At 39.7% G+C, this 26,141-nt stretch overlaps 1 protein-coding gene across 13 annotated transcripts in view; it reads left to right on the forward strand.

Moving 5' to 3' along the window:
• Nucleotides 1-26,141, forward strand: part of MID2 (midline 2) — a 78,621-nt gene that overhangs the window by 23,581 nt on the left and 28,899 nt on the right. For 9 of the 13 annotated variants that reach the window (XM_005614397.4, XM_070256850.1, XM_070256854.1 and 6 more), the window contains one exon: nucleotides 2,757-2,852. The exons of the other annotated variants lie outside the window; for them this stretch is intronic. In XM_005614397.4, coding sequence (XP_005614454.1) covers nucleotides 2,757-2,852 — 96 coding nt within the window. The remainder of the gene's footprint in view (nucleotides 1-2,756; nucleotides 2,853-26,141) is intronic. 13 annotated transcript variants of the gene reach the window in all.

Below are 26,141 nucleotides of genomic sequence, written 5' to 3' on the forward strand. Positions count from 1 at the left end.
CTCCGCACTATGAATTATTTATAAGATATCAGTTTCATGACAAGTGTTGCAACAGGTTGCATATACTTTGGAAAACATTCTCCCCGTGGAATCCCATGTTTGAATGGAAACACACTACAGTTTGAAACACAGATTTCTAGTATTTTCTTTGAGTTCATCAGTCTACATTATATTTACCTAATATGTCAATATGGTCATTTGTGATCTGTGGATTTCCATTGATCTAGGAATCTGAACCACTCTGCTAGAGGAAATCACAAACTGATTGGATCCATTAACAGTGTCCACTCTCTAACTTAAGCTGGACCCTTTCATCAAACTACAGCTCTATCACAGTCGCCTTATGGCCAAATTTCTGAAGAGGAGTCCAGACTTATAGCCTCCACATTGACTATGCTGACATAAAGGTCACCAGTGACCTCTAATTACCAAATCCAGCTGCCTTTTATCAGTCCTCATGTTTCTTGCATTCTCTGCGTATTTGACAGCGACAAATCCTTTCTTGAAACATGTTTCTCTCAATTATCCTCTTAGCTTGGCCCAGACCTGCATTACCAACTGCCTTGAATATTGCAGCCTCCTCCTAACCAGTGTCCCTGCCCCCAGGCTCTCCTGTTTCAGTCTGCCCCCACATATTGCTGGTAGGTTGATCTCATAAATGCAGCCCCGATTATGTCATTATCTTGCTCAAAAGCCTTTGGTAAGCCCCCACTGCTTAAAAAAAAAATAGTTACAAACTCCTTACCTAGGCATTCAAGACCTTCATAACAGGGCTTCGATATCCATTTCCAGCCTTGTCCCCCACTACTGTCTTGTACCCTCTGTTTTAGTCAAACTCAATTTATGTTCCCTGAACATGTCCTTTACTTTATACCCTTTTACTTTTGCTTGTGCTATCCTTGTGCCTATAACACACTGCCTGCATCCATCTCTGTCTATTAAAATCCTACTTATCCTTCAACATCCATCTTAATTTCACCTCTTCTTTATCTCTGAAGTCACTGCACCTTGAACAGAGTAGGTGCTCAATACCTTTTGTTGTATTAAATCTCTGAACTGCCATTTCTTTTTTTTCCCCTGACGTCTACCTAGCTTAGAGATCATGTCCAAATCAATGATTGCTACCCTTTTTTTCCTTCGTCCCTCTCTTTGTCCTTGCTAAGGAGAAGGCCACAGATTGAGGTGGTCTTGGAGTTAAAGAAGGCCAGGGGAGACACTGTGCCCAAGCCAAGAAAAATGGAATAAATAGTGAAAAATCACTTTCATGGGAATAAAGCCAAAGAAACTGAGAGAGATCTGGCAAGAAGGGAAGCAAAGATTAACCTGGTTCTCATAATCCAGTTTGAGAACAAGTGAGATCAGACTGTCCATCCTAGAAATACATATCCATGGGAATACATCCTCCGGGATAGATTTATGGGATAGTGCCAAGGATACTAAGGAGCCATAGCTACTTAGTAGTAGAGAAAGAGGCCAAGTACATGAGTCCTCTCCCTCTTCCCCACTCTTCGATGCCCCCCTCATCCTCCCTACCAAAAACATGAACTTTGAACAACAACAAACCACAGGAACCACGGAGACGGCAATGAAGCAATGAACACGACCAAGGGAAGGAATGCCAGCAGAATAAGGGCCAGGAATTTGGGGTATTACATTTGGAACAGATTTTGTGGGAGTGTTGGGGTGGTGAGTGAGAGAGGAGTGGATATTGGGGCATGTCCTCGAGGAGAAGCAGCCCTCAGGGCTGAAGACTTGGGAATGCGGCGGAATAAAAAAGCCCATTATCAATCTAGAGTGAATAACGTTCTATTTTTTCATATAAGGAATGAGAGAGAGTAGCTTGCTCAACTGAAAATATGCTGAGTTTTGAGTACTGTTAGAACTACGTTATGTTAAACAGACGTGCAAAATGCTTCTAATGAGTACCTAAAAACGTTATGCACCAGTAAGCAATGGTAAGCAATGGATGTCCTATCTTGATACAGCCAGGCTTTGCGATTTGAAGTCTGGCATCTCCATGCGCTATTAAGTGCCCAAGAAGGGAAGCTACGATGCTAGATTTTAATGACTCGCACACTTAAAATATCGTCTTTTTTTGTGAAGGAACCTACTGATAAATATCAAAGTTATCAGCAGAAAGACAAAAGAATCATGGAATACTGGGGCAAAGCTGTGAATAAGGGCTAGAGACCTGGGTTCCAGTCCTAGCTTTGCCACATACTAATTATATGACAGTGCAAAAACACTTTACCCCACTCTGAAGCTCAGTTCTCTCATCTGTAAAATGCTGACATCGCCTACTTCATGGGTTGTGATGATTATTAAATGATATATATGAAATTATCTAGCATAATGTCTGGCAATTGCTCAATAAATTATCACTTTCTTAGTCTATTGATCTGTAAAAGAGAGAATAATACCTGTTCTCCCTATGTCACAGGGTTACTATGAAGCCAAAATGACATATTGACTATGAAATACTTTAAAAAGTTAAAAATATTATAGAAAACATAAAGTTGCTTTAATGTCATTAAATTCCTACATCCACAAAGTCATCTTTTCCCCAATAATGACAATGTGGAGCAAATGTACAGCATTATTAATTAGCACCTAGAACAGTTGCTCCATAGCAAGTACCCAATGAATCTTTGAAATATGTGTTGATTGACTGACCTCCACATGATACCGGTTCTCAAGCTCACTGAACATTTGTTCTTTTTTCTCCCCTCTTCCCTGTTTCCTCTCTGCGATGGCAGCAAACTCTGGAGATGAATCTCACCAACCTGGTTAAGCGCAACAGTGAACTAGAAAATCAAATGGCTAAACTAATACAGATCTGCCAGCAGGTTGAGGTACGTGACAGAAACATTTGTGATTCTTTCAGAGGACCTGGACTGGGCAATTCTTTGGGGGCACTTGAGTTTTGTCAGAGTGTAACTCAGCCATTTGGAGTGAAGGATTGAATGGTAGTTCTAGGAAGTCTCATTCCTTTAGGATGCTTGTTCCAAGAAAAGTGGCGGATAGATATTGTTAAGGAAAATAAATAGGTGGTGGTAATGGGTCGGGGAGACAATAGTCCAAGGGCCAATCCCTCCTCCTTTCCATAAAGCAGGCAGTATGAGAATCCGACATGAAATGTATTTCTTCATTCAGCAAACTGAACATCTTAGCTCCTTAAAGAGATTGCTGGACTGTCAGGGAAGTTGGGAATCCTGGGTCCTTGGGGTGGGGTGAGGTTCGTTCAGTGCAATATTGTTTCTGTAACAGTATCATCAGGACTGCTGCTTCTCTTCCTAGCCTCTCCTCCCTTCGTCCCCATGCACCTTACTAGTCTTCACTCATCACCTTTCCACTTATTCTTGTCAGCAACAAATGATGTATATGTTAAAGTTGCTTGTGAATTATAAAGTGTCATACAAGTATAAGGTTTTCCAGATTTTTCACCAACATAGGTTAGATTTAACGTAAAATCTCAGAACAGAACTTACAAGAGGAGTCGACTTCTTCATAAGTGGATGTAATAAAAGAAAGTTATTTTTCTCCCTTTCTTGAGAGCATGAAACTTCAGCTGTAGCATTTGGTTTTGTGTTGATTTTGTTGAAGAGGTGATGGTAGGGATTAAAGTGTAGACAGGGTCGGGTAAAATATTATAGGACTCCTCATGGGCAGTAGTTTGATAAAAATGTTTCTAATTCTATTTACAACCTGATAGTCTAGTTCTAATCTTACCTGTATGACAGATAAGTGTAATGGTTCAAATTTATTTTATTTTAAGCAATAAAATAATTTTATTAAGATCTCATCTTTTAATCCCACCTGGGGTTTCCTCTTTTAAGAGTGTGTGGAGAATCTTCTCATAAAGCAAAGAATCTTCTTATGTGAGTAACCAGTCCTGATTGTTTGGATTTCTTAAAGTAGGGTATACTTGTATGATGGGCATACCATAGCAATTTAATCCCTGCTGGGCACTCCATTTGTGGAAGAGAGTGGTACTGTATGTAGGGTACATAGTATACCCATTAAACTCAGGTGTGAGATTGTGGAATGGGGTGGGGAATTTACGAAGAAACATGAGGAATGGAAAGAAAGAACACTGGAGTATAAGGTGGAAAATTGGGTTCTGGACTTGACTGCTTTTAACTGGTAGTATGAACTTGAGTAAGTCATTTAGCCTCTCAGCTTCAGTATCCTTACCTTATAAAATGAGGGGTTTCACTGACTACATAACCTTTGATGTCTCTTCCAGATTTCACAGATCATGATTCTGTGAATGGTTACTTTCTTTATTCTCTTCTTTTTCTCTTTGGTCTCATCCTTTCCAAGAGGGAGAAAGAAAACAGAAGGCATTTTACAGTGGTTTTCAGCTAATCAGAGTCCCTCTGTGTTCCACTCTATCAAACCTTCTGATTATGCTGTTAGATTACAGTTTAAGAAACCCACACTGGTGAAAAGACAAGGAAGTATTGTAAGCAGGAGACAAGATAAGGAATCCCTTGGTTTAAAATTTGCATGATTGAGGGTGGGGTAACAGCCAATAGTGAATAAAACGTGGTTAGAAATTATAATCATCATCTTCCTCATTCTCATCAACAAGACTATTAAGTATAGAGCAAGCTGTAGTCAAATTAGCAAAGTAAGCAGTTTATTTTCATGGCTTATTCACTTTAGGACCTCTCTAACATCTTATCATCCCACCCCTGGGAAGCTTATCGCTCTAGCCAGCCTCACCCAAACATAGCAATCTTCCAACCTTTCCCAGTCCATTGCACCAATCAACGCTTTATAGTCAGGGCCCTGCTCTTTTCAAGTGGCAAGGAGCTAGTCTCATAAAACAATGCATCATTGTGTGGTGTTTTAACAGTGCCTTTCTGAAGTTAATATTCCTGCTGGAGCCTTCAGGACATGACACTAGTGCTGCCAAATATAAGCAAAGTAGGAGGGAAGAGCAGCCCCACGATGAACCAGCAAAGGAGGTGTTTAAGAGGCTCCCTTAGGGATGCTTGTTAAATCCAGCGTGTAGGCCACTGTCTGCTCTGGCCCAGAAAAGGTCACCTTTTACTAACACTTATTTATGCATGGCATTTTACCAGGTACAAAGAAAATGGCATAGACACAGTATCTACCCTCAGAGGGCTTACACGCTACACAAATCCACCCTGATGTGGATACACATGTGCAGGAAATATAGACAACAGAATAAAAATGAATCATGAGATACTGCATTACATGTCAAGGGTGAGAGTGTATTTTGGGAGTTAACTCCATAGTCTATTCAGTTTAGAATTCTATCTTTGACAGCGGCCCTACAGAATGGTTTATGGAAGACCATGGCTGTGCTCTATGATATCATTCCTTCTGAAAGGTTAGGGATGTGCCCTAAACTTCCCCGTAATAATAGGGTGAATCCAGGGTACTTATTATGCTCGTTCGGCACAGAGCCTGTGTGTCCAGAAGGCTTCAGGACAAGCCCTGGGATTACACATGCAGTTAAAGAAGGGACTTGAGACTTCATAAATGCTTATAAATACTTGAAAAAATGAAATAAATACTATGATACTGTTTGTCATGAAAGCCAGACACTGAAGGGTGATTTGAATTTTTTTCATTTTATTGCATCCAGGTTTGTCTATAGAGAATGACTATATTCACAGTATAAACCAGGCATTTCACACCGGGCAGGGGTGGAGGATACCAGCTAAGGCACTTCTGAGAAAACTGGAATAGGTTATTTTCCTGCCAAACCTGTTCCCTTTCCTTATTGTCTGCAAATGTTTTTGTCACAGATTGACTTTTCATAAAGGGGCCATAAATACTGCCTCCTTCTTCTGGTTATTTCTCCCTGTTCTCTATTCTCCTCAGAAAGTAAACAAAGCTGCAGTCTTCCTATTATTACAGAAACAAAGATTAGGATCACCACAGAGTTGTTAGCTGAATTCTTTAGTAATACAGCCTGTTATAGGTGCTGCCCAGCCTTCAGAATTCAGAGGGTAGGCAGTTGGGAAATATTTTCTGTTGGGGCTGGAGAGCATGGGAAGGAGGGAGAGGCAGACCCAAGACTCCTTTATTCTGGCTAAGGAAGGGCCTGCTTTGACCTTGCTGCTCTGGCCACTTGATCTCTATATATAGTTCTTTGTCCTGTCTCATCAGGCATCCTTTGTTTACATTTCCAAAGGAAATCTCTGTTTAATGCATAACCAAGGGAAAATGTATACCAACAGATGAATATTTCCTCTTGGCTTCCAAGACTGCACGGTTTTAAGAATAATAAGCATTCCTAAAAATATTGAGGGGAAGAAAAGTAGTTAAATACTTAGTAATCAGTCAGTCAATAACATTTCTTGAGCAAACACTATGTACTCAGTGTGGTGGGCAATTTGCAGGCTACAAAAGAAGCATACGTTGTTGATGGCCTCTAGGAACTTTTAGTACAGCTAGGGAAAACACAGTATTGAGTGCGAAAGAGGAGTATTTATAAAGCAGCATGCAGTCCAGGGAGTAGAAATGAATGTAGTGTAGCCCTTCCATTTTTGCTTACTTAGTCTTGTTAACTTTTAGGGCACTGAGCATATTAGAGCACTTTCCTGGATATTTGGTGTGCCCCCAGTTTTCCTCTCCTCCAGAACTGCTGCAGTGCAATGGGTTAGTCTACCCCACAAACTCCATGGGCAGATTGATTTCTTCCTGGCTCTTATCAAGCCTTTTAAGGGGCTGGGTGGCTCTGCTCTTTAGTGTTAAGAGAGAGAAGAAAGAAAGGAGATGAGTTGAAAGCGAGGGAGAGACTTCCCTTAGTTTGGGGAATTTCAGCTTTCTGTCTTGCCACCAGGTCATAACTTCAGTAGCTTTCAGAAGTCTTTCTCCCAGAGTTCAAACTGTAGGTGGCTTGCTGTTCTCTCCTTTCTGCTCCTGTTCCTCACTGTGAAAGGCTATTTTATTTGGCAAGGGCAAGAATTGGTGTCTGACTGCTTCTCCAAGCATAAAAATAGGTGTTTTCACAGAAATTAATTTTTAAAAAAGCCACTGCTATGGATGATTCCAGCAGATGATCCTTACCTTTTAGAGTAGTTGAGCTGGAATAAAGAATAGAATCTAAATCATTACGGCACGAATATGTTTGTTGGAAGGGTCTTTTACAAGCACCGAGGGCATGAGAAAATGAAGAAGTGATTAGAGTGAAGTAAGTGTGATCAGGGAAAATTTAATGGAGAAAATGCATTTTAGGCAAATGTTGAAGGAGGAAAAATAAATTACTTCCTCTGTTGAGACAGAGAGCAGAGGTCTTAGTGGAGATGGAAATGAGCAAATTGTTTGGGCAAAATGGTATGCTACGCACTTGGGCATACACTGGGTATATAGAAATAAATAGGAACTGGTCCCTGCCCTCAAGGAGCTTACCCAGACAGGTAAAATGTCAAATATAATGTGAAGTAATAATTACTGTAATGAAGGTAAGTGTAAGATGACAAGCTAGCGTAGAGAAAGAAACACCTAAGTCTGCCTGAGGGACTTAGGACAGACTGTAGAATGGAAATAAAAATCAAGTTATCTTGAAATAAGAGTAGAATTTTGCGAACAAAAATGAGATAAGGGACTGAAGGGGGTCACATGCAAGAACACAAAAGGGTAAGCAGCATAGAGGTGTTCAGGAAACCACCAGAAGTTTGGTTCAGCCAGAATGTGAGATGTGAGAATCGCTGCAAGAAGTGAGTGTGGAGAAGTAGCTAGGGGCTAGATGAGGAAGGGCCTTGTATACCATGCACAGGGGTTTGGACTTAATCCTGAAGACTTCGGGGAGCCTTGGAAGGATCTAAAGCAGGTGAATAACTGGATCAGATCTGCATTTCAGGATTGCTCTGACTGTAGTATGCAGGATGGGGCAAGGGTCAAGGGTCAAGGGTGAAGGCAAAGAGACCAGTTAGGTGGCTTTTATTGATCCAGAGAGAGACGAAGGCCCAACCTAAGGCAGTGGCAGTAGGGTTAGGGAGGAGGGGATAAATTCAAAACACTTCTAGGAGGTAGAATCAGTATTACTTTGTCATCAATTAGCTGCAGCGCGTGAAGGGGTGAGAGAATAGTAGGATGATCCGCAGGTTTCTGGCTTGAGTGACTGAATGAGTATGTCGCCTTTAACCAGGCTAGGAAATACAGATGGAGTTCTCTTTAGACATGTGAGGTTTGTTGTGCTGTGGGTCAGAGTCAGGTAGGAGATGCCTAGTAGGCAGCTGGATGGCTGGATATGGAGGTGAGGAGAGAGGTCTGGGAAAGGGATAAAGACTTAGGAGTCATCAGCATCTAAGAGGCACTTCAAACCATGGAGAATGTGTAGAATGAGAAGGCCCAGGACAGATCAATCCAGTTGTTTGTCACTTGGAATACAACAAACCGACCTTCCAAAAATAAATGGAAAGACTCTGGAGCTTTTCATGAGATTACTGAGGGATGGTGCGCATTTAAACAATTAAATATTAGAAGTAAATTATTCGCTTGTGGAAAGAATCAACATTTTAAATATTACCTTCGTAAAAACTATCGTAATAAGTAACACAATGAAGATTTTCTATGTTCCAGGTAAGCACTTTATATGTGTTAACTCATTTAATCCTCACAACAACTCTGTGAGGTAGACACTGTTATTATTACTGCTTTATAGATAAAGACACTGAGATCCAGAGAGATTGAACTGATTTGCTAAGGTCATGCTGCTAGTAGGTAACAGAGTGGGGATCTGAATCCAAGAACTTTAGCTCCAGAGCCTGTGCCCCTAACCACCCCATTACACTTCCTTTTTCAAGGTCAAGGTACACACCACTTAGATGTTCCTTGTTCATCACCAGTGGTTCCTGACCCATCATGAGGATGACTTGTAGTAAGTAAGGGATATGAGATAGGGATGTGAATTCTGGAGGAGAGCAAAAGAGAAACAGAAAGAACAGAAGGGAGGAGAAAACCAACAAAATGGGGTCAGAATAGCAAAGGAATCGAGGCCTTCAAGATGTGGAAAGTTTGAGATCCATTGGAGCAGCGACATCATACAGGAAAATATCATTGTGACTTTTGAGAGAAGGTTCAGTGGAAAGGTGAGAATGGAAGACAGATTCAGAGAGGTCAAGGAGGAAGTGAGTTGTAAGGAAATGCAGGCTTTGAGAAGTTTGATCATGAAGGTGAAGAGAAAATAGAATGGTAGTTTTCTTTTTGAAGTGCAGGACAATCAGACACAAACATACGCAATACTCTAGTTGTTTATTCTGTTACTGGGTAGCTAACAACAGGAATCTCTGGATCCACTGACTCTGACCACACATGCTTTATTTCTCTTCTTGACTTGGCTTCCAGCAACCTTTCCAACCCAGGGCCTTCTTGCCCAGCTCCAAAGCCTCAGTTTCTACAACTCGCTCCTTCTAGAAATGGTAAGTAGGTTCTGGGACGCAGTGTGCTGTGGTAGCTTTGGAGTTGGGCAGACAGGAGTCCTGCTATCTGGGTAACCTTGAACACATAACTTTCTGAGCCTCAGATAGCCTATAGATAGTTTCATCATCTATAAAACTTGGACTCATCATACCTTGAAGGAAAAGGTAGTATATGTTAAAGCACTTGCTACTCTGTCTGGCTGATTGTCAAGGCTCAGGAAATGGTGGTGGTGATAGTAGTAGTAGTAGTAGTGATAGGAGTAGGAGTAATAATAGGAGCAATTGTTACTAGTAGTGATACTAGTAGTATTTCTGGGTACCACACCTTTGCTAGAGATTCTTAGCCCTGACCTCAGGATTTCTAGAGGTATTTATCATTATTTCTGAGGGTGGGGAGGGATAGTCATTCCCAAATGCTCACAATCAATTTCAAATTTAACAGACATGAACTAGAACTTTCCTTAGGAAGGGGGACTGGTAATGAAATTGCAGCACTAAAAATGTTGAGAATCTCAGCCGTGTGACCTTATTTAATAACCACTACCAGTAACTCTGCAAAGGTGGTGCACTAAAAAGGGTTATTATGCTTAATAAGCTGCTGGTTTTCACTTACTAATGTAAACAAATTGTATTTAGTGGGGAGAAGTTCACTGCTCTTCTGCAAAAATATCTCAGGCATTCTTTAAGTTGATGCTAAAGTAAACTTGCCTACTGTCCTGCCCCAGTTCTTTTTGATTACTGCTTCTAAGCAAAGGCAAAGAAAAGTTTTAGGGAGGGACACATGTTTTCATCTCTAGTGGTTTTAAAAAGAGAGATTTCTTTGGGATTTTGAAATGTTTATTAGCTGAAATGTTCTGTGGGTATTTTTGTGAGACATGGAAGAGCAAGCGGAGCAGATTTAATAAGTCCTGAGGAGGATTTGGGCTCCCAGTGCCTCGTGAGAATTAAATAGCTATTTTGAAAGCAATGTGGAATTGCATGTGGAAAAAATGGTTTTCATGAAAAACAGAAAATAAGTGCATAGTGACCTAGTCAGTCTATTCATTTATGCTACTGAAATGACTGATTCAGAGTATTGCATTCAATCATGTTAAGTATATGGCAATTGACATTTAAAATAGATGGAAAACCTAAATCAACTGTGCAATCCAAAGTGTGGGCATAGCCTGTTTTTTTTTTTTAAGGAAGATTAGCCCTGAGCTAACATCTGCCACCAATCCTCCTGTCTTTGCTGAGGAAGGTTGGCCCTGAGCTAACATCTGTGCCTTTCTTCCTCTATTTGATATGTGGGACACCTGCCTCAGCATGGCCTGATAAGCGGTGCTTAGGTCGGCACCTGGCATCTGAACCTGCGAATCCCGGGCTGCCGAAGCAGAGCATGCAAACTTAGCCACTAAGCCACCGGGCCAGCCCCTGGGCATAGCCTATGTTTATGCAAGAAAAGAAAACACTTTATAATTTTTTAGACACCTAATGTGTTCAATTCTTTTTCAAATATACTTGGTGACAATTCTTTATATTACAGGGACATGAAATTTTGGGGGACATTAAATGTTGTATTTGAGACTTTTGGGGGGTATGGACACACGACAGGGTTGTGAGGATAAAATGAGTTAGGATTAATATTGTTTTCCTCCCCTCCTCCCGCACATCTAGAGGGCATATAAGCTTTCTGGTGTGGTCATGTTTTCATAGTCAAAACAGTTCATATAGGCATTCACTCTTGTTCTGTTTTTGCACTTTCCTTTGGTGCAATGAAGTTCGTTTTATAGCCCCATTTCCCATATGCTGCCTTCCTCCTCCAGTTCCTGTTTCTCAGTGTTCAAATTCCAGCTTACCCACTAAATGACCAGAACACTTGCCTAATTTTGGACCCTCCTGCTTGCTCCACTCTTGGCACAATCTGCCCAAGTTCCCGTTTCCAGTGTGGTCTTGGAAAGTTGGTGGAATTCTAATAATTCAGGCTAAAGCCCTAGCAAGTTTACTCTGTACCTGTAAATGTTTCCAGTTCCACCCCTACGTTTAGTCTCTCCTGCCACCTCCCAACCAAAAAACAAACGGACAAAACAAAACAAAGACAAAAAACTAAAACTGAAACCACCACCACCATCATGATAACGGACATGCACACAGCCATTAAAATGCCCTTTCTGTCGCTGCCTGTCTAGAGGAGTCCAGCTGTGTGAGATGGTAAGCTGGGGTTGGGAGGGGGAGAGTCACGTTTGAATCATATGTGCTGGGCACTGTGCTAGAGGCATTTTTGTTTTTAATCTCGCTTAGTGTTTATGACAATCCCATAATACCATTGTAGATATTCCTGTCTTACAAATGAGGAACCTAAGGGTGAGAGAAATTAGATGACTTACTCAAGGTCACACATAGAGTAAGCTGGGGTTCAGTCCTGCATCTCTCTGACTCCGAAGTGCATGTTCTTTCCGCTGCACTATGCAGCCCGCTGGAGACACTGTTTGTTTACTTGCCACTAATTCTTTTGTGTTCAGATAGAAAGAAGACATCTTAGGATGCTCACTGTTTTTCTCCCTTCATTAAACGGATCTAGAAAAATAGATGCTCTATTTGGGGGCTTGGCATTCCTGACTCCATGGTAAACCGCTTAGGTACCCCTGCCATTTGCCCGTCTCTGGTAGCCCAGAGCAGCTCTCTGTCCTAACAGCCCTTTGTGGGTAGGGAGCAGAGTGGGGACCACTGCTTGAGTTGGCAGAAGGAATCAGCAATCCGTGCTATTAAGGCACTTACTTGCTCAGATTATTTTTGTGCCATGAGACCCAAGTGAGGGGTGAAAATAGAGTGGGCAGCTCCAGAAATCAATACTGATGCCAGGCATGCAGTCAGTTTACTGTGGGACCTGCACTTCCTTCCTGAGACTGCCTTGCTGGGTCCTCCTTCTGGGGCTGTGTGCATTACTGTGTTGCAAGGAAAAGTAGTCTCTGCACAACACAAATTTTCCTGAATGGTTACGAGTTTGCAGTAACGATTTACTCTCAAAAGTGTACTTAATGTCGTCACATTTAAACAGACTGTAACTAATAAATATAATACCAGAAAGACAGCAAATATATAGATTTCCTCAGGAAAAGAGTGGCTGCATTGTTACTATTAATGGTGGACCAATGTCCTTTGATGGAATGATTACTGAGAAGTGCATGTATGCCCTGGGAATCAGCTTTCTACTACCTCAGGACAGAAAGAGAATCCCACACTTCAGCCCATTCCCACTACCTCTCCCCTCACCTAAATCAAATCTTGAATCCAAGTTTACCCCATCTCCGGCACTTCTAGGAGCTCTCATTACTCCTAAGAGCTTTCCATGCATTAGCTCATTTAATTCTCACAACAACCTTATGAGGTAAGTACTGTTATTCTTCTCACTTTACAGTTGGGGAAACTGAGGCACAGAGCAGGTAACTAATTTGTACAAAGTCACACGGGGGTAAGTGGCAGAGTGAAGGTTTGCATCCAGTTAGACTCTAGAGTCCACGCTCTTAACCACTGTGCTGCATTAAAGCGAAGGACAAAGCCAGCCAGATTCATCAATCAGTGACTCTATGTGCAGTGCTTTGCAGGTTGCTGATTATTGTGCCTATGGTCTGGGTAAGGACAGACATCTGTCTGTATAACCAGTCTGGGTGTGTTACATGAGTGTGTGTTCCTGTGGGAATGGCTCGGTGTGTATCTAGAGCAGGATGCCTTTCTTTGTGGTGATAAGCTTTCTATAGGTCATGCATCTTAATGCCCTTGCACATGCTATGTGGCTGTCTATCTATTTCATAGATGGCTGCCTGGGTGTTCATTTCGTGTGTGTGGGGGCGGTATTGTAATGAGGATATATGTGGAAAGAATAATATATGTCCAGTGAGAGAATTAGTGTTTAAACTGGGTTGTGAGGACTGCTTTGACCTTTGTCTTTTTTCCCCTCTAAGAGTTCTTTTCAAACCCTTGGTATTTTCCCCATATAGAGCGAGAAACTGGGAAACAATCGGAGGAGGTTGCCTTTTGTTTCCTCTGATTGGAAACATTGCCTCTTGTGTTCAGAGAAATTCCCCCCCTCTTATTCTCCATATCCCAGGCCCGTTCCAGCTTCTCCTTAGTAACATCAAAGGCACAAGAAAATCATTGGCTTTGGAATAATTTCTAAACCAATAAAACTTTAGTTATAAGATTGTATGGTACCAGTGGGAGTCCATGTCACATAGAACCAAATAGGTCCACCTTTAGCTCCTCCATTCCCAATCAACATACAGGTAATTGCGCACTGGCACACAACAGCAGGCTCACGAGTGCACAAAGACGTCTTCTTAGAAACATCTCACATGGAGGGGCAAGCACAGGACAGGAGGAGGATTAGGGAAGAGGGTGAGAGGACCAGGCAGGAAAGGACCACGATGGTAGATGGCAAGAAAGTATGTGAAAAGGAAGGGGAAAACAATCACAAGATGCCAGTTTACTATATAGTGCACATACAGTGAAATTCCTGCCAAATTGGTGGGGTGTTCTAGCATCTGAAGAGCTCTGAATCTTCTATCCTCTTGGGGCTATTCTGGGATTCTGATTGCCATCAGCTAAGAAATCCAAACCACTTCAGGAGGATTCCATTGGCTTTCGAATGAAGTGGAATTTATATTATATTGGTAGCACAGAGAGAACATTTATATTTTAGAAGTAAAAAAATATGATCTCACAGATGAGTAGGCAAATTGCATATTGTCTGCATGCCAGGGAGTAGAATTAAACATCTTCATGCTTTCACACTCCGTTTCTGTCAAAAGCAGGATATTGGCAGCAAACCATCTGAAAAAACCCACTGACCTACAGTGAGTACTGCCGAGCCCCATGCTTAATGCTAACCCGCTTTAAGGCTGCTAACCCAGTGACACATCATTAGCCCAGGAGGTGAAAGCAAATGGTGTTCCCAGGGTTTTGGTGTTTATTATTTATGGTCTTTTAAAAAATAACTACCCTTATAGAGAGTCAGTAAACCCTGTCACTTTTTCCTTTGTGAACCTTTCTCAAAAGGTATTTATTAAAAAAAAAAAAGGTATTTATTAAACTCCACTGTGTGCTTAGCATTGTGCTAAGTGCTACGGGGGAATAGAGCAGGTATGTAAATCACTGTCCTTGTCTTCTAGGATATTATAGTGTAGTTGGGGAAGCAGAACTAACAGTATGAAGCCATGGTAAACAATACAAAATAAAATAATTGAGTGCTAAATTGTGTGATACCAAGTATGTGGTAGGTGTGCTGTAGGAGTTCAGAAGAGAGGGAGATCAAAGAAGGCTAACATTATCATCAATAGCTAACATTTATTGACACTTAATATGTGCCAGGTATTGTGTTAAGTGCTTTACATGTATTATTTCATTTAATCCTTTCAGCTACCACTGAGAGAGGCACTATTATTATCCTCATTTTTTCAAATGAGGAGACTCAGATAACTAAGTGACTTATCCAAGGGGAGTGATGAGACATGAGACTTAGAGAGGCAGGAGGGGCCTGATCACAAAGGACCTTAAGAACCGTGTTAAGAAGTTTGGAATTCATCCCAAGGTCAGAGGGAAGCCAATTGAAAGTTAATATGAAGCTATTTTAAGCTTGGAAGTAGTATGTTTTTAATGAGATTAAACTGCCTGGTTCCTGGATTAAAAACACATCAAGAAGATATAAGACTGGAGACAGAGAGACCAGTTAGGTGACTGTTGTAGCACAGTGCCTGGCAGGTAGTAGGCATTCAATGCATATTTATTGGGTGGATGGATAGATGAATGGATGGATGGATTAATTTAGGGAAAAGATTCTACTGGACAGAACTAGTGAAGTAATAATAAAAGATAGAAGGGAATAGATTTGAATTATATTTAGGAGGTAAAATATATGGGATTTGATGATTAATTGGAGGTGGGAGGATGAGAAAGAGAAGTTGAGAACAATGCCCAGGATTTCTGAGGGGCTGGTGGTGCCGTTCATTCATTTAGGGAGCATTAGAGAAGAATCAGATTTAATGGAAAAGGGTGTGGGAAGGAGACAGATTCAGTTTTGGATACACTGGGTTTGTGGTGCCTGTGGTTATGCGAACGAAAGTGGCCAGTAAGCAGTTAGATATATGGGTCTAACTTTTAGGAAGGGGACAGGATGGAGATAAAGTTAGGCAAATAGGGATCTTTTTGGGGTGGTAGAGTTACTCTAAAATTGGATTGTGGTAATAGTTCCACAATTCTGTAAATTTACCAAAAATCATTGAATTCTCCACTTAAGAGAGATGAATTTCATGGTATGTAAATTATATCTCAAAAGCTCTTAATTTTTTTTTTAAAAGATAAGCAATGCACTGGCATATATGTGGTATTGAGGCCTTAGAAATGGATATCACCTAAGACTGAGTTCACATGATAGAACTCTTGGAATACTGGCTTTTAAGGTACAGGCAAAGGAGTTGGAGTAACAGAAGGAAAACTAGGAGAATTAGTGTTGAGGAAGGTGAGGGAAGACAGTATTTCCAGAAGAAGTAAATGGATGATTTTTTTTAAATGAGACTTAAATATCTTTAGGTGTTAATGAGGAGCCAGTCAACAGGGAGAAGTTGAAGGAGATAGAGGTAAATATTGATGAAGTGAGGACCCTAAGAGGGCAGGAGAGGATGGGATGCAGAGCACAGGTAAAGGGATGAAATTTCTAGAGGAAGAGAGATACCACTTCTTTGTAATGCAAGAGAAAGAGGGAAGGATGGTTGAGGATACAGGTTTCTTTATTGGTTTGTTGTGAAAACTGGAGGGAATTCTCTGGGATGAGTCCTATTTTCTTTGTGAAGAAGGCAGTAAAATCATTTGCAATGAATTTACTGTGAGTGAGATGGGAGGTGGCAGAGTTGGAGCTTTGACGACTGCAGAGATTTGAATTAGCTACTGTGGAGATATGGAGGGAGCTGCTAAGACAAATATAGGATTAATAGGAAATATTGAGAGCCTGCTTGAAGCTGGACACCATGAATTTAAAGGAGAATCAATCTATGCTTGTGTGATCAGCATATAGGTCACACTTAAAACCAAGAGAATGAAAAGGCCCAGGGAGAGGATGTCAGTCAGGTGAAAAGGGGAATGTATCTATATCTATATCGTCAATATTATATTATTATATTAGTGATATTAACCTTTATCTGTCATATGTGGCGATTTTTTCCCAGTTTGTCATTTATGTATATTTTCCTGTATGGCTTTTGGTTTTTCTGGCTTGTGGAGGAAGGTCTTTACTCCTTAAACTTTCTGTTCATAGTTTCAGTGATTTTCGTTTTTTGCATTTTAAGTCTTTAATATAATTGGAATTTATTTTAGGACCTGAGGTTTAGAAATTTATTTTAGGATATGTAGTTTTGTTTTCTTCTAGATAAATAGCTATTATACCAAGACCATTTATTCACACAACAGTCCTTTTCCCATCAAATGGATATGCCACCTTTGCTGTTTAATGGGTGTCCATATGTACTTAGTTGGACCTATTCTAGACTCTACTCTGATCCATTGATTTAATTTTCTATTGTTATGCCAATACCTTACTATTTTGATTAGAGTGGCTTTATGGTAACTTTTAATATTTGGTAATATCTGGTATTTTTTCATCATAATTTCCTTGCTATTCTTGGATATTTTGTTCTTAATATGAACTTTAAAATAATTTTATTCAGTTAAAAAATATACTAAATTTGAATTGTGATCATTGTTGTATTGCAGTTATATATTAATTTTGGGAAGAAATGATGTTAAATCTTCCCAAACAGAATCATGATATATATCTGCATTTTTTCAGGTTATGTTTTTGGAATCTTCTCTTTAATATTTTATTGTTTTCTTCAAATAGGTACAGTACCTTTCTTGTTAAATTGATCCTTAGGTATTTTATAGTCTTGTCCTGGTTGTGAATGGGTTGCATTTCTGTTTCCATTTAAAACAACATATGGAGAAAAGCTCTTGATTTTTTGTATTTTCTTATGTATAATAATCTTACCAAATTAATAATGTTAGATTTTTTTAAATATAAAGTCTCTTAGGTTTATCTGAAGTACTTATATCTCTTCTTTACCAACGTTGATACCAATTATTTGATTTTCTCATTTTCTTTTGCCTCAGCTAAAACATTAAAAACACTGTTGAATAATAGTGGTGATATCAGATACCCTTGCCTTGATGGTGATCTGGGAAGGACCTTCACATTTCATAAAAATATGATGTTTGCTATTTTTTAAAAGCATATTTAAAAGTTGTCTTTTATTTAGAGTTTTTATTTGGGTTGGCTGCTGAATTTTTTAAAAAAACTTTTTAGAATATATTAATATAACCCTAATTTTGATGTATTTTCTAATGTTGAATCATTCTTTTATTTCTGGAATAAACTCTGTATGGTTATAGTATTTTATTGTTTTGTTGCCCTTTTGGATTTTTTCTATTTTATTTCGAATTTTTCAGTATATATTCAGAAGTGAAATCAATCTATAGTGTTATTATTTCTGATATCTTTTTTAGGTTTCTGGTATGGTGGTTATATTAGATTCACTAAATGCATTTGGGATCTTTTCATCTTTCTCTGTGGTCTTCAATAGTTTAAACAGCATGGGGACAATCTGTTCTCTAAGAGTTTATGGAACTCAGTTCTAAAACCATCTGGACCTGGAGTCTTTAAAAAAACTTACACATCTCCAATCACCTTTCCAATATGACCTAAAGTTATCAGTCTCTTGAGGTTTTGTGACTTCTTCTTGGGTAAAATTAGGTAGTATTTAATAGATTTTTCAACTGTGTGGCATAGGTTGCACATAATATTCCCATGTAATTACTTTTATATCTATCCAGTGGTGTGCTGGAGTTGGCTTGCCAATTGTGTGCATTTCTTCCCATCTTTGGGTTTAGTGACTACATTGGCAGCTTAAAGTCGACCATGGTGGGAGTTTTTACATGATGGAAATCAGCAAGCACTACAAATATTGGCTTTTTGGGGGACCCAATTGTTAAGTGTTTACCAGCACACTATTGTTTGTATCTATGAGTGTATCTCCTTTTCCATTGTTAGTATTGTGTTTTTTATTATGTTTTGCTTTCTCTCTTTTTCCTTAATCAGGATTTTCAAAGAACCCACCTTTGATTTTAATTATCCTTTGTATGATAGTTTCATTTTGATTTCATTAATTTTGGCTTTTAAAAAATGAAATCCTTCGCTCTGATTTCTTTTATTTTATTGTCCTTTTCCAATTTCTTAAATTGAAAAAATAATTCATTTATTTTCAATCTTTATACATTTTCTTGAATAGAGTCTTAAGTGTATCCTTTAGATTTTGTTATTAAGTATGGCCTTTTCCTTATTTTCTATACAATCAAGAATTTCAGTTTTGATTTCTTCTTTGATGCCAAAATTGTTTAGGAGTGTTTCTTAATTTCCAAGGATTTAGGGGTTCATATTTTTATTTTCTTCTGACTTTTCAGAATTATGATCAGAGAAAGTAGACTATAAAATCTCTACTTCTTTGAATGTATGTGTACTCTGTGTTTCTTTGAGGCTGAGTACATGATCAATTGTCAATCTTCCATGAATAGAAGAAAAGAATGTATATTTTCTATAGGGTACAAAGTTCTGTATGTAACTATTGCATTGTTTTATTGATAGATTTTTTTTTCAAATCCTCTATATTCTTGCTTATTTTAGTTGAAACCTACTTACTTCATCTGTAGGTTTCACAGTATAACTATATCCTTTTTTAAAAAGTAATTTCTCCTTCTATTTTTAAGAATATTTGTTTCCTAGAAGCGCAACTGACAGTTTAAAGCAAAGGTGCACTTTTAAAGTTATTAATACGTATTGTCAACAATCTCTGTTCACCAAGGCAATTTACAGAATTGTACAAGGGAGCAGATGAGGCTTTCCTATGTTATCCTTTACCATTCTGTTACAGAATGCAACTGAATTCAGTCACCTATGCCTAGCCTTCTTGGTCTTCTAAGAGAAAAATTTTTGGATGCCAGGCAGTAGCTGAGAGCAGGAGCTCCCGTTGGATTAGGGTTAGGGTCAACAAAACTGATGGATGATATCATCCAGGAGGCAAATAAGACCCTTGAGTCTTTGGGGCTTGGGTTGCTTCAATACAGAAAGAGGTCAGAGAAATCAGAAGCAATTTTGATTAAGCAATTAAATATCCCCATTTTGGTCCTTAAGAAGTTTCCCCCGCCCTTGCATCCCCTGACTTTCTCACTCTTCTTGTTCTGCCCAGCAATGACTTTTTATTCTCTCCAATATCTCCTTCAAGACTTGCTTTCTGGGACAGTGAAATTCACAATGCCTCACAAGTCAATGGAAACCATTGTACAGAGATCTGCATTTTCATAAAGGACATACATTTCTGAAGGTAGAATTTTAAGGGTCAATAATTAAAGTAGAAGTGTTACATGGTACTGATGGGGTCTTCTATTTTTTTCACTATGAAGCAGCAGTACTTAATTATTCATTAGAAGTATACATGGCCTTTGAAAAATCAGTATTAAAGTCCTTTTCATAAAGTATCTGATTGAAACAAATCAACCCTAAAGGTATATTTTTTATATAATTGGGAAAACTTAAATATGGAACAAGCATTAGATGAATGATATTAAGGAATTATTTTAATCATTGTGATTATGAAATAAAATATCCTTTTATTTTTGAAATGCAAACTGAAGTATTTAGGGGTGAAATAATATAATGTCTTGGATTTCCTTTAATATTCTCCAACAAAAAAGGGGGAAACGGATTAAACAAGTATAGCAAAATGTTGATGGCTGTTGAAGCTGGAGGGATGAGTACATGAGGTTTCATCATATTCTTTAGTTTTAAATATACTTAGGAAATTTCATAATAAAATGTTTAAAAAGTTGATAGTGACATATGCTGCAACCAGCAAAATAATGCTAAAATATATAGAGAAAAACATTTAAAAGTGTTCCCTACCCTCTTTCCAGTCAAAATCTTCTATGTCCTAGCTTATTTTTTATCTACCAAATCCATTTTTTATCAAAGTCCTATTTCCCCACTCTCAGGACTAGCCCAGTTTTCTCCCATGCCCAATTTATCTCCCTTTTTTGTCACAATGTTTGAAGCTCCTCAGTGAGGAGAATATGACAACAGGGAAAGATCCAGGTGCACGAACTAAGGCACATTACTGTCTAAAGACAGCCCACAGGAAACTGGCTGCTAGTAGATGCATCCTTCCTTAGAAAGTACATTTGGAATCTGGAGCTCAAGATGGATGATCTGGACTCTCAGAGATCATGGACCTGAATTCCTACAGTATGTTCAGAACAAAGGAACTAAATAAGTTAGCTCACTATCAAAATAAGGTCAACCCAGCCCTTTAGATTCTAGATGAGATTCAAAAGAGTGATTTATCCAGATTAGGGAATGGAAGTAATTTCTGAGTAATAACTTAAGCCTTTAAATGATTTAGAAACACATTCATGGATGCACACATACATATTTCCAAGTTATAAGTTCCAGAACTATCTCAATTCACCAACAAAAGATTATGGAGATAAACTATTGAGAGTTGAAATGTCAGCCATCCTATTTTACAGTAAGATGAGTAAGTATAGATGTAAATTAAAGCCTGAATTTCAGCTTTTTGGGAAAGAAGTACTGCATATTCCCAGACTAGAGTAGCAGGATGGAGTGGGAGCGGAGTAGGGAAGAGAATCGATATTTATTTAACTCTTGCTATATTCCAGGTTCTGTGCTAAGACCCTTATCTCTGTTTTCTCATTTGATTCTCATAATAACCTGTGAAATAGGTAATATTATTTCCATTTTACCTGTCAGAAAGGTGGGCTCAGAGATGTTAAGTAACTTGTCTGATATTACTCAGCTTGTAAGTGTCAAAGCTGAAATTCAGACACAGGCCTGCTTGACTTCAAATCAAGAACTCTTTTTACTCTACTTTGATGCCTCCTGGGAGAAAAAGTGCTGAGAAGAAATGGAAACTTAGCACACGAAAATCCTGAAAAAGGAAAAAAAAAGGGAGGGTATTTTTTTCCTCAACAAAAAAAGTTATAGTTACAAAGAGAGTGATCAAAGGGCAGGATTACTTTGGTGGTTAGAATGGAACATGGGGAATTTGAAGGAGCCCTGGCCTTGGAATTAGAAAGCCTAGTTTGGGTTGTAACTCCATCACTTGCTAGCTTATATGACTTTGACAATTCACTGTACCTCTGTGGATCTCGGTTTCCTTATCCACAAAATGTGGACAGTAATTCCTGCCCTATCTAGCTCATAAGGTTGTTGTGAAGCTCAAATATAGAATTCAGATATATCTGAAAGTGCTTCCTAAACTATCACAACTGTACAGTTATCATAACTACACAACTCTAATTAATGGTTTCTTTGATTAACAGTAACAATGTATTAAGGTGATCAGCTCTTTGGAATTTCCCAGCAAGTTGAGATTCCTTCTTCTTTGCTTTATATTTTCTCTAGAAGCTACTGGACTTTCCAAAGTGAGGACCTGAGCCCTGAGCCTCAGGCAGAAAGTAAAGACCCAAAGTAAATCACACTTGGGCCCCCCTCATACCCTCACCATTTATATCTAGGTAAATCAGGTTAAGAGAAATATTAAGGGCAGACCTATAAGGGAAAAGAAGCTCCCAAAAGGTAGCCTTTTGTCTGAGCAAGTATAGGGGTGGGGGACGCAGACCTTCCTGTTTTGCCCTAGTAACGGTGGTGAGACACCATGAATTACAGGCATTATATCCACACAGACACATACACACTCACATACACAGGTGTGAGCCTCAGGGCTTTCCACCATAAGGCAGAACCCATCAGGATAGGCTCTCTGGATGAGCTGGTGTAACCTCGGGCCATCTCTGACTCGAGTAATACTTTCATAATACCCCCCTCTCTGTTTATATTTTTGTCAAGTGCCTCCCAGTCTTGGTCGTCAATACTGCAGGCAGGCTAACTGGTGGATCCTCTGCTCTGTAGAGCAGGAATTGGTTGTGGGAAGGTACATATTCATCAATGCATTGACAAGTATTTTGATGAGCCTCCACGCTATAGAGCTCTACTATGCTTGGAGCTCAGAGTACAGGACAGATGGGGTCCTCTCCCTCAGGGAGCATCGCAGAGGACATGGAAACACATCTATTTCTTCTAATATCTTTTGGGCCCTGAGTCTGGGGGATTGTGTTAATTATGGGGGAGCCCAGAGCAAAAAACAGAGAAGAACAACCTTGGGCCAGCCAAATTCCTTCCCAGCCAAGGATGTGAAATGTAATCGATGTTTTGTCAGAAATCAGCAGTTGCCCTCCCTCCTGGCATGAGCCTTCTGCTCTGAATGGAGGGAGTAGGTGATGGTCTGGCTCCTGGTAGGAAGAGGGGCCATCTTGCCTTCAGAGGCAAGGCAAACTCTGTCCAGCAGTGTGGAGGTACTGCATTCAGGAATGAGATCTAGGTGCTTAGGTGTGAGAAGAAGAAGAAAAGGAACATGGCAATCTCAGAGAAAAGCAAATTGTGACCCAGTACGTTTCAGAAAGCAAAACAGACGCAGAAACTGAATAAAAATAAATCAGATGATAAAACAGTGCTTGCTTATTTGTTCTGCAAAAAACCCCAGAAGATATAGTGGTTATGGCAGTAGTAGTCACAGTCATTGTCATCGTCACTGTAGTAGTAAAAACAAAACAATTGATTGACTATCTATCATATTCAGCAAATGTACTAGGTGCTTTATTTCTGCTGTTTACTAAACATGTACAAAACTCTATGAGGCTAGATACTAGTATTAGCCTCATTTACAGAAGAGAAAACTTGGGTCACTTGCCCAAGACCAGACAGGTGGTTGGTAAGCAGCAGAACCAGGAGAATAACCTGGGGATGTCTGATTTCTAAGCCCGTTCTTTTAACTATTTCCAGTTTTAATTCTGGTTTTTAGTTCAGTAAAAATAACTTCCACCCCAGGACTCCCAGGGACCCTTCACAGAGTGCCCCTGCTCGCTCGCTCACTCTCCCACCATCCCCACCAAGATAACCTGACCAAGTGCTCTCTCCAGGACCCATTTATCCCCACTTGGGCTTTGCCTCATAGAAATGCCTTAGCTTTAGTCTCTGTCCTGAAGCATGAGGTAGTTGAGACCCCTGGAAGTATGTTCTCAAGACGTCTTTGTTACCTAGTCATGGAGTTGGGTATTGTTGTGAGGCCTCCCTTCCCACTGACGTTCTTTCCTTGTCCTTCTCCATCTTCTTTCCCTACCTCCCACTCTTCCACCTCACTCCACCCCCTCAATTTAGGAGCAGTATAGGCTCTTCTTCCGCTTTTTCATTCTCCCATTTGGGCCCTTGCTTCTTCTAGTGTCCATCTACCTTTAGGGAATGTGGAACCAGGTTTTTTGTTTTTCCTTTTGTTGTCAAAAGTCCCCTGTCTCAGAAAAAAATGACTTCTTACTCAGAATAATGCCCTCCCTAACCTTAGTTGTCAGAGTGTGAATTTCCCTGGTCCTTCAAGTAGAGATTCCTTGCTCTATATGTATACAGAGAGTATCAGGATGCTGAAGTCTTCTCCTAGAAACAAGGGTCTTGGGGAGGGATGCTTATGTCAGAATTAGTACAAAATGGGGCTAAATGCTCCCCACAGTTCAGTCTGAGGCTAAAGAAGACATAATCTTTCAATGGCTCGGCCTGCTCTCCTTCCCTTACATAATTCTGTGGCTGTGAAAGGCAGTGAAAGGAGGGCTCGGGGAAAAGCCCTGGCTCTAGGGATCAGGAAACCTGGATTCTAGTACTGGTTCTGCCACCTACATCTGTTACACTGCCTACTTTGCTGTATTGGAATTACCTGATAGCATTTTGTTCCCTTTGTTGGACTATAAGCTTTTTGAAGGCAGTGACCATGGCCATGCCACATTCATTTCGGAAACCACTGTTCCTAACTGGTCTCTCTGACTCATGCTGTCCTCTCTAATCCATTTTCTACGTTGCTGTGAGAATGAGCTTTCTAAAATGAAAAGCCCATATGTTACTCCCCTACCACAAACCTTTCAGTTTGTTCCCCGTCACCATTAAGATAACGTTTTTTAAGACCCATCGTGATCTGGACCCTGCCTACCTCTCTAACATGCCCTTTTACCACCTGCACTTTATACTTTGTTCCAATTCATTTCACAAATATTTAAGCATATTTCTGCCTTGTGCTGGGCATTGGAAACACAATGTGAACATGGCACCTGCCCTCACAGAACTTATACTCCTCCTGTTTTCTGCTGGCTGACCACTGCTTGTCCCTGAAGACTTAGCTCAGGCATCACCTTCTCCAGGAAGCTATCACCCATGCTCTATACCTCTCTCCCCTGTCCTTAATTTGGTTCAGGTGTTCCTCCTCTGTGTCCCTGGAGCACCCTATGCATACTTCCATCATAGCACTTCTGTGTACTGATTTGTCTCCCCATCGGACTGTAAACTTTGAGAGTGGGCACCATGTCCTATCTACTTTTTTATACCCAGCACATGGCTTGGTACACAATAGGTATTGAGAGGATAATTGAGTAAACACTTCCCTCTGGTGGTTAGCTGTTGTAAGTACAATCTTTTATGTATCATAAGGGTGAGTAAAGCACAGCTGATTACCCAGGAAAGGTAAGTTTTTCTTTCCTGTAACATTGGGTAAGGAACCGTTTCAGAATATGTGATCTCCTAGGACCTAGGTTGTTATTCCAACATCTTTTAAACTGTTTCATAATGCAGCAAACAATATGTAAATGACAGAACAAAATTACCATTTTGAGTAATTGTGTAAAAAGAAAATGTAAGGAAAATTTGTCTCATGTAATGAAGAAATGTAACCTAGTCTACAGTTTTTCACTATGCCTCTATTTCAAGGCCAAAACACTCACATTCATTCATTCATTCACCAACAATTTGTTGGAGTACTTACAGTGTGCCAGGTGCTATTCTAGGTGTTGGGGATACAGTAGCAAACAGAATGAAGTCCTTATCCTTAAAAGGCTTACATTATGGCTGAGGGAGATATACAATAAACAGATATGTTTTTTATTAGGGGTTATGAGTGCTATGGATAAAAATAAATGAGGGTACAGAGTGGGGTGTGAGGTGAGATGCCATTTGAGCAAAGGCCTGAAGACATATTAACTGTAACTTCAGAAAACTACATAAATGTTCATTCACCAGACCTGCCTACAACATTATGGGACTTCTCGAATTTTCTTTCTTTTTTCTTTTAAATTTTGAAATGAGTTTAATCCCACATAGAAGTTGCTACAATAATATAGAGAATTCTCACATGCCATACACCTCCTCTTCCCCAGTGTTAACATCTGACATAACCACATAACTACTACAACCAGGAAATTGTCGTTGCTACAATATTCTACTAAGCAAACTACAGCCCTCATTTGAATTTCACCCGTTTTTACCTGCACTCAACCTTTTGGGGGGCAGGGGAGGGTGTGCAGTTCCATGAATTTTATCACATGTATAGGTTCATGTAATCACCACCGTAATTAGAACAGTACAGTTTCATCACTCCCCAAAAACTCATTGTGCTACCTCTTTATAGTCACATCTGCCCCCCGGCAACCACTGATCTGTTCATCACTATAATTTTGTAATTTCTAGAGTATTATGTAAATGGAATCATACAGTATGTAACATATTGTGATTTGCTTATGTCACTCATCATAATGCCCCTGAGATCCATTCAAGTT

This window comes from Equus caballus, chromosome X, assembly GCF_041296265.1.
Source record: "Equus caballus isolate H_3958 breed thoroughbred chromosome X, TB-T2T, whole genome shotgun sequence".
Taxonomy (NCBI): domain Eukaryota; kingdom Metazoa; phylum Chordata; class Mammalia; order Perissodactyla; family Equidae; genus Equus; species Equus caballus.